Genomic DNA, 10234 nt, shown 5'->3' with positions numbered 1-10234 from the left:
TGTATCTGCGGCTAGATGGTAGCAGTTCATACAGTTTGTGGCTGGGATGTGATGGGTCTCTCAGGGTGGAACTGGCCTTTTTTTTAGGCAGCGGATGCTGTACATGTCTTCCAGAGTGGGTAAAAGTTTCTGTAATATTGTATTATATTAGCCGTCTGGACCAGTAGAGGCTAAGGCAGAGGTAGATAATTCCTTATTTCATAACATTGTTACTACCACCCATGCACCCTCTCCCCAATCATGCCATCTCAAGCTGGTTGATGTAATTGACACATAGTGGAAAAGACACAACACTTAAACACTCCCATTACCTGCACAGTGCACAGGGAAACATAGGGAACAGTAACAGAACTGGGGATGGATGACATCTGTCCTTGTCCAATGTCTTATTTATGTACTAATGGGAGAATATGTTGTTTGGGGTACATTTGCTTTGTGAATTGGACTGTATTGTGTTTTGATGTCTAACGCTCCTTTCACTAGAGGAAATTTCCCCCACAGGGTACAATAACGCTACTACTACTAGGTGGTGGTTAAATACATTCAAATCCCATTTTTTAAAACCACAGGGCCCACATTTGTATTAAAACTGACAGGGCTAATTTGCATGGGTTCTGCATGGGCCTTGTATTTGCAAAGACTTTGAATATGGTAACCAAGATAATTCATTCAGCTCGCTTGGGGTGTCACAATAACCAATATACCGTTAAACCGCGGTAATAGACAATAATGCTGCTTGACATTTTTTTAAAAGCTGTACCGTATCAGATAACCATACTGTACACCATGACACTGTGAGCCTTTCCAACTTCTCATCCAAGTCTGCTGATGTTGCCACCTAATGTCAAAGCTGGAAACATAGTGAACTGCTGAACTAATTCATTTCTACAGTGAAAAGTGAAGTGAAAGCGTAGTGAAAAGTACAAACTGTGACCATTTCTTCCGGATAACTTCAGAGTGACAAGCAATTTATGGGATTTTGATATGATTTTGGCCTTATTTTTACATATAATGAGCACTCCTTGCATCTTTTTGGAACTATTTCAATTTTGGTCGTAGCCTACTATCAATACTTTCTAAACATACTCAACACAGCTTTTCAAAATGACCATGATAACACCGAAAACTGTGACACCCCTACAACACATCACCGATGCAATAAAGTGGGATCAATACTCCTGAATGGCCGTGACTTTTAAACATTCCCCAGTATAACCAGAGAGAGTATAGAGAGAGAGGTTCCATTGGCCCATTGTTTCCGGGTTCTATTATTGCAAGGGGGAGGGGGGGAATCCCCCTTTAGGCAGACCTAGGCAGACCTAAGGACTGTTCTATTCAATGCTAGGAGTATTATGACACGCCCCTTTAGGCAGACCGGAACCTGGTCATGTTAGGTGCCCATAGCAGCCTATTACATTGGCATATCTCTATATACTTAAAGAATCTCTGATTCTATAAGACCCTTGTTATGAACCTTCTCCTTCCTATCAATGGCTTTTCTCTTTTGTTCTCTTACTGAACATTGTGTTGTTTGTATGTGAACTTAAATTAACCCATTGATGCTGGATGTTGCGCTACACAACATTGACCTTTGGCACCTGGAGCTGCATGATGCAACAGGTCATGACATTTGAGATATGTGTATTGAAAATGTTGGTAACTTTAGAGCTGAATGATTAATGATGCAAGATGAGGGTCTTAGTGTTTAAATGTAACTTATTTCATGTTTTTTATGTGCTTCAGTGGTTGAGATATTTAGGTTTTTATAGGCTGAGGGCATCTTTTCCCAAAAAGGGCTTAGGCATTCAGCAGGCGTTTTTTGCAGGTGCTTAGCGGTGCATACACACCGCAAGCGCGGACGTCCACTGAACGTGTCCGGTATCAGTCCGAAACGGTTAGAATACATGTAAACAGATCATGCCTTGCACACAGGAGCGCGGAGTAAGCGTGGCGCATGTCCGGTCCGTGATGCTCCTTGAAAATAGAACTCGAGTCTATTTTCCTGTGCGGACGTCTCCATTGAAAATGAATGGCTGCTCCCCGCGGATAGAACGTGGACGCTGACTGTGCGGTGTGCAAGGCTGCCCGCAAACCCGCGATGCTCCCAGATACAGTAAACGGAACGGCATATACCAGAGGGCAAGAGTCAGGTTACCGTTCAATGGGTTAAAAAAAGAATGTTTTTTGAAGTTGACTTGGTGGCCCCTATCTTGCCCCATCTCCCCTAACCCCCCTCTTGTTTTCGCAATCTTCTCTGCAGCTGTTTGAGGAAGCCGAGAGCATTCTGAACATGCCGCCGAAGTCGGGGAGTGAAGAAGCATCTGCAGAATCATCATGAAGCTCCCCCACGCCATTCACCACACCATACCGCACCACACTGCACCACACCCACGCCATTCACCACACCATACCGCACCACACTGCACCACACCCACGCCATTCACCACACCATACCGCACCACACTGCACCACACCACGCCATCCCTCACACCACACCATACCGCACCACACTGCACCACACCACACCACACCACACCATTCACCACACCATACCACACCACACTGCACCACACCACACCACACCCACGCCATCCCTCACACCACACCATACCGCACCACACTGCAACACACCACATCACACCACACCACACCATACCACACCACACTGCACCACACCACACCACACCCACGCCATCACTCACACCACACCATACCGCACCACACTGCACCACACTGCACCACACCACACCATACCGCACCACACTGCACCACACCCACGCCATCACTCACACCACACCATACCGCACCACACTGCACCACATACTGCACCGCACCAAAAACACACCGCGCCGCACCATACAACACCACACCACACCACACCACACAACACCATACCATACTACACCACACTACACCTCACAACATCACACGACACCACACCACATCACACCACACCACACCACACCACACCACACCGCACCGCACCACACCACATCACATCACATCACACCACACCACACCACACCGCACTACACCGCACCGCACTACACCACACCACACCCCACCACACCACATCACACCGCACCGCACCACATCACATTGCACCACACCTCACCGCACCACACCGCACTACACCGCACCACACCACACCACACCACACCACACCACACCACACCACACCACACCACACCACACCACACCACACTACACTACACCACACCACACCACACCAGATCACCACCTGCTCCAGGTCCTCAGATGACGATATCACACACATACACACATACAGTACACATACACACACACATACGCATACACACGCACACGCACACCGCATTCTCTTCACTCCATCACACCCCTTTACAAACGCACACATACGCACACCGCTTTCTTTCACAAAGCCCTCTATCTCTTGCCCTCACATGCATTCTCTCTCGCTTTGCTTATCCAAATCCTGAAAGCACTCGTCGTTATTGCTCCGCCAGCGACCCAGGCCAGTGGTGCCGCCAGATGAACAGATAAGGAGTACAAAGACAAAAAATGGAAATGAGGTAAAGTGGAGCAATGTACTTGTACTTGAACACGCGAATGGACAAGGAAAGTCACGTTTCGCATGAAACGTGAGACATTTAGAGATAACCCCAACGGACAGATCTCTGCTTCTGTGTAAACGTAAACGTACAAACAACAACAGCAAAAGAGGACAATGGAGAACGAGTGACTTCACTGGAAATGAAAGGAGGTGTGGCAGAGACGCTCCAGAGGAACAAGTTCGAACCAAAAAAACAAGAAGCTCGTGCCAAGTCTGAAGCACTGAACAACCGTTCTGGACCATGCCTAGCACTCCAGGCATTTATACATGAATAAATAACAAAATGGCACCAAACAAACATCCAAGTAGTAACAAAAATAATGTCAGTTTAGAAAAAAAGGACATGTCTTTATTCCTTGATGAATTTTGTTAAGGTTTCAAGTGTTCAAGTCTTCCCCTTTTTTGCCTTTATTACACCGTTGCACCCCTATGACTGGCTGCTAGAATAATGACTGACTGGAACAAAGCCTTGTGGCATGTGTCTGTTTTGTAGCAAACTTTACTAAGGATTAACACTACAAGGAATCCCTGCTCTCTCCATCCGGATCTCCTCGTAAACTACACAAGCCCCCATCCAGTGTCCCATTACTGTAAGAATGATATTTATTTATTTTTGTCTAAGTTTCCTTTCTTTTCCTTTCTGTTTTTTTTTTTTTTTTTTTGGCTACAGTAAGTAATGCACTTTATTAGATGATGGGTGTGTTGGTACATCAGAGTTAAACCATTAAGCTAGTACAGTAGTATCATCCATGCAGTGCAAAGAGCATAACTCATAGGTATTTGCAACCCAGCAACAGGTGGGGTTTTTTTTTTTTTGGCTTGTTGAATGTCTGTGACCAAATGCAACATTTCAAGTAATTGCGTTTTTAAAAGAAACATTTTAGTTTATTTGTAATATACGTATGTTGTCACAACTAGGACTATTGAAATGACAAAAGCAAAGCCTTTAAGAACAAGAATTAAGGAGCCTTTTCATTTTAGATATCTCTCCAGCATGAGACGTCATCAAATGCGACATGCTGCTGTTTTATTGTTTGTTGTGGAACCCAGTGTGTGGTTCTTACAAATGGTGCCTGCCTTTTTTCCTTCAAAAATTTGATTTAGTTTGTGGCACTGAAGCCTGTGCCTCCGATTTTAATACACGCCTCAGTCAACAAAGGTTGTATTATTTTGTGCAAAACACTATTCATTCTGACTTTCCTAGTTATATAGAAAAATATATATTATGTAAGTTGGTTTATTCATCAGTCCACGCCAAGACTTTTTAGACAGAACACCTTTCTATAGATCCCCGCTAAAATACATTCCTAGAAAATTAAAAATCTACTCCAGCATACCGTAGAAAGGATTTTCTTTGATCACTTTGTGGTCCTCGAGTTTAGCTTTGTAGTTCGGGGTCCTCGTGATTTTTTGTTTGACTTTCCAGGCTTCCATTCCAGACAGTTTTATAGGTACCTTGTCACTTAGTTTTGTCACTGAGTCTTTCACCAAGCATGTGGCTTGTTTTGCCAAAGCAAACTATACCACACTGTGAGGAAAAACAAGGATAAAACCTTGGCCACAAAAAATGAGTGTTTTTGGACCTGCATATTTGTTCATCTACTGTACACCTCTTGGTGATTTTGACTACAGTTTATAAAGTATGGTGGTACAAGGATACCATCCACATTTCAGGATAAACTTGGCCTGATAGAGTCTAGACAAAGAAACCTGATAGAGTCTAGACAAAGACTCGATATGGTACGTTACAACATAAACCTCTTGAAAGAATCAATCCTTCTGTTGGTTCATCAGTGCATTTGATTTTTCTCGTTTAGCCTAGTAAACTAGACCAAACATATTTGGTTACGCTTAACTTGACGCCGGAGCCATATGCATGACATGAAAGTGTCATAATAGGGTCAAAACAGTGTCATGACAGTCATGCACGAGTCATAACCATAAATGTCAATGTCATTTTATCAACATTTTATAGTCATTAAAGGCTGACGTTGTTAGGGCTGTCTTAACCTACCATAACCAAATGTCACTTAAAGGGACACTGTGCAGGAAATGGTCAAAAAAGGTACTGCAACTATGCTGCTCATTGAAACTGGGCTGCCTATTGCCAAACTTGATCATAACATGAAAGTTTACTAAGTAATAAACAAATATTTTCTAGTATGGTCCAAGTACAGTCATTTTTGCCGCTAAAAATGGCTATTTTTGGAAATTCAAAATGGCGGACCATGGAGAAGATCCCCCTTTTCATGTATGAAATGTGCAATTTTTCCAGTCATAATGAATACTTAGAATTTGATGCTGGTGGTAAGTATTCATGAAAAAGGTAACATTAGTGAATGGGCAGCATGATTTCTGGAAATAAACAACTAAAAATCTCACACAGTGTCCCTTTAAGGGCAACAGTCATAAAACGTTAATGACATTGACATGTTTATGACACGTGCATGACTGCGTTACGACACTGTTATGTCATGCGTATGGTGCCGGTGTCCTGTCTATATGAGCGACCCATCGAGATGTGATTCTCTTCGCTACTGAGCATGCGCACGCATGCGCACACCCTCGCGGTGGTTTTCGCGGGTGATTGCCCATCGAATTGTGAGACCGCAAGTTACGATAGGATCCCCTGAGACTGTCAACTTTAGTGACTCAAACTGTAGCCTAGTTCTATGTCCTCCTGAGGTTACCACCAGTCATCATAGTCTAGTTAGCCTATAGCTTGTCCACCGACTGTCATGGACTGAAAGTTATGATATATCCCCTGGGAAAACGGGAAATAGCGTGGGTCATCCAGCAGATCATTGGAAAATCTGCGAAATAGCGTGGCCTCGAACATTTGCTACTTTGTTGCCTAACCGTAATCGCTCACACACTCAGCCTCGAACATTGTAACATCGATCAGAAAAGACTATTTATGTAGAGGAGGCGTTCTCATTGCAAAATGGAAAAAATCGCCACCTCTGATTGAGCTGTCAAAATGCTCCCTCCACCCTTTTCACTCAAGAATTTGAATCGACCGCATTGTAAAATGCCTGAACATGGTAATAAGAAATGCACTGGTGGGGATGTTATGAAAATATGATTCCGGTCATTAAAAGACATCTGCCAAAACAAAGCCACAATACGCTATCTGCTATCTGGGAATATATAAACGGCGCTTAATCCCCATAGCACATGATTTCATGTGGCAATTTGCCTTGCGAGCCCACGTCGCATTGAAACCAAACCAACAGCAAATTACTGCATTAAAAAACCCAGGCCCTGATCCCAAACACTTTCTCCAGTATTTGCGCAAACTCAACTCTCTTTCATATGGTACTCAAACGAGTTTTTTTAGTGGTCAGCAGCCGCACGTTCTTATTAAACTCCACACGAACGATTGCACACCACTGTCCGTAAAATAAACAAAGTTATGGTTATTAAAACAGTCCTACGCGGACCGATTGAAACGCCTTCCGCGGAAAATCAAGGTCGCTCATTTAGATGAGGCATCGCAAATCGATAGAACACCACTATCGAATAGGGCGACCGGTCGCTCATCTCGACGAGGCAACACATCTCGACAGAACACCGGTGTCGAAGTGTTACCAAATATTTTTGCCTGGCTAGTTGGTCCGGCCTCGTTCGTTGTAGGATCTCAACAACACACACACGAGGCATCAGCCCTTGCCCACCAATCCCAACGCTTTTCACAGCGTTTCACAATCCCAACGTTTATTTTTCACTCTCTATTTGAATCTTTGGGGCGGGCTTTGGCAGGACGGTGGAGAAAGCAGAACAAAGGCCATGGCTAACGAAATGTGTCTGTTTGATTGGTCATAGCTTAAGTAAGCCAAGGCAGCACAAATGCAATTTGAACCTTGGCGATAATGCTTTGGTCCCACCCACAGCCTTCAGCAATCTGATTCGAGCAAGTTCAGACTTAAGTTTTCACATTTAGTCTGGTTTGCCAGGCTGGTTCTCATTACCATTTTAGAGAGGCCTTGATTGTTCTTATTCTTATTTGTTCAGTGTGCCATTTCCATGTACTTCCCCTCCTCTTTTCATGGTTTTAGAATCAATATTTTAATCTCAAAACTATGCAATTTTGTTTTGTACTGAATACATTTCTTTCTTAATTGGGTTTGCTAGAAAAAAAATGCATTGATTGAATTTTGTCTCTGTAATGGCTGGACCAATTATCCTTTTAAAGGCCTTTAAAGCTTTTCCCCTCCATTTTTTTAACGTATTAGCTTTAATCATAGTAGAAGTAGTAATGGGTTGTTGATGACTCTAATTTATAGTCAGATTGCTCAGAGTTGGACACATTCTTCTTTTATCTTGTCCTCTTCTCTTCACTCCATTCCTCTCTCCTTTTCTTAAAACCAGATGACATTGTCACTCATCTTGTATGCAATTGTAGTGTGAATTGATTTCATGGCTGGACTGGGGGAGAAATAGGGCCTGGGCACTTTTGACCTAATTAGTGGCGCAGAACTGACTCATGGTAGGCCCCGCACCCCCGTGGGCCCCTATTTTCAGAAGGGTTTTTTTGCCTTTTCTTTTTTTCACATTTCTGAAAAGAGGGGGCCATGAGGGTGCGGGGCGCACCTGGAAATGCCCGCTATGCCAGGTGGCCAGTCCAGCCCAGCTTGACTTTTATTTTTGGGTCGAACATTCTGGTAGTAAAATAAGTGCAGCTTACACTGTGCAAACAAGTGGAAGTTGTGCTCATCATCACCTTCTTAGGGGTTTGCCGCTAAGAGGTTAGGTGGTCAACATCCATGGCATTAATGTCTAGTTGTGTATCTCATGTACGTAGGTACCCAGCATTTGCAATGAAGCCCATAGTTTGTGTGACAGAAAGCGACTCCCACATTTTGCCAGTCTTGATGGTTTGAGTTAGCCCCGTGGGAAATGTGAATTGCAGGTTTTCGGGTGGCAAGGCCAGGCTAGTGTCAGTTTTCGATGCCACAAGGCTGTCATAAGAATCACAGAGGTGTTCAAAGGGGAACATGTCTTTCCTCCAGCTCCTTAAAAAAACATTTCAGGGTTATTCTTCTGTGTGATGAAGTGGTCCGCACACTGGGCATTAGCTCCAAAAAATATAAACTTTATTTCATTTTACAACTGGCAATGTTTTGATCCAACAGTTGTTATTCTTCTGCAATTCATTTGATTTTGACGAGAACCTGAACTTGGGGCCTGAAAAAAAAGAACATTCAACTCTTTTTTTGATTTTAACTATTGTGAAATAATGAGTAAGCCTATATGAGTGGTTCACAATGCCAAGTTTTTAGGTTTGGGATACAGTTAGATTGCACCGTTTAATGTTCAATTTCTTTTCTAAGCCTGTAATGATCTGTGACATGTACTTATGACCCACAACACTGATTGGGATGTCAAAGCTGTTCTTTATTGCACAATAGAGGACTGAAATACAGGAATGGACATAAGTTTTATTTATATATTTCCTTGAGGGAGACCTCTTAAAAGATGTACATAATTTTGGAGTCTTCTTTTTCCCAATGTGTGGTTTCCATTGTATAAAAAAAAATGGGCCAATTGTATGTTTGGGGCTTTAAACTATGTGCTTAGAGGAGCCTCCTCAAGTAATTCTCTCTTCAAAGGGACACATTGTTAATAAAACGTTTAAATTATCTTGATTAAATTATATAACACTGTCTTGTTTTGTTTATCGGAATGATATTTTGATCAAGTTCAACACATGGGGATCAGTAGGCATAGGCTGGTAAATCGTGTACAAATGTTTCAAATCAAGTGCTTAGTCTCGCTTCAATTTGTACAGCCCACTGGTGTAGTAGGTTACTAGCCTACGATGTGAGGGGGAAGGAAACCCCGTCCTGAATCCAGACCGCAATTCCTGTAAATATCCTGATTCCAGCGAAGCCAAATGTTTCGTCAGAGCTGCGCTTTTGAGAAAGCTAAAGGGCTCTGCATACTTCACGTGCGCATTTTGTCGCGTGTGGCGCGAGAACCATTAATGACGTCATCACTTGCGACAGACTATTCATACTTCAGAAGGCTTTCGCTCGCATTGTCGGAAGTGCCCTCTGCTGTTCATGAGAGAAACGGCAGTATCTTTCGCAACTTGCAGCGTGAGTTCTACGGATGTATAAAATAGAAAGCCAAACACGGCTGCTGTAGGGCTACTGAACGTCTGACTTGTGACTTACCACATTGAAACATATATTTTTTGTTGTAGCCTACATTGCCAGATCATTCCAAGACCATGTGAGAGCATTGTTCTGGCGGCAGAATTTTTAAATATATCGCCGAACACAACGTGCTTCTGAACAAAGTAAACAATTGTTTCACTGAACAACATTTAAGAGAGAAGATAAAATAACTCTCTAGGACATTTTATTATCCTCAAAATGATGCATGATCCATTCTGTAGTAGCCTACAGTAGTTGTAGCCTCTCTTCGCAACTCCTGCTTTGTCTGCCTACCTGTATGGTCGCTGGTGGCGCACGACAAGTTACAAAATATCTGGGGTGCACGACGTCGCGCCACGGCAGCTCACGACACGCCGTGTGACGTCATTTTGGGTCACGTGACGGCGCGAGTGAGGTCGCGAGTGAGGTCGCGAGTGAAGTATGAAGGAGGGTAGCGCCAGTCACGACAAGTATGAATCCC

General features: G+C 43.4%; 1 protein-coding gene across 1 annotated transcript in view; it reads left to right on the top strand.

The window, feature by feature from the left end:
• The window catches only part of LOC134458023 (rapamycin-insensitive companion of mTOR-like), a 98268-nt gene extending 95763 nt beyond the window's left edge, over positions 1–2505 (top strand). The window contains exon 40 of the mRNA XM_063210102.1: positions 2261–2505. Coding sequence (XP_063066172.1) covers positions 2261–2338 — 78 coding nt within the window. The 3' untranslated portion in view covers positions 2339–2505. The remainder of the gene's footprint in view (positions 1–2260) is intronic.
• The last annotated feature ends 7729 nt before the right edge of the window (positions 2506–10234 follow it).

The sequence above is a fragment of the Engraulis encrasicolus genome, chromosome 11 (assembly GCF_034702125.1).
Source record: "Engraulis encrasicolus isolate BLACKSEA-1 chromosome 11, IST_EnEncr_1.0, whole genome shotgun sequence".
Taxonomy (NCBI): domain Eukaryota; kingdom Metazoa; phylum Chordata; class Actinopteri; order Clupeiformes; family Engraulidae; genus Engraulis; species Engraulis encrasicolus.
Note: the sequence above shows the minus strand (reverse complement) of the source record. Positions and strands in the feature narration are given on the sequence as shown.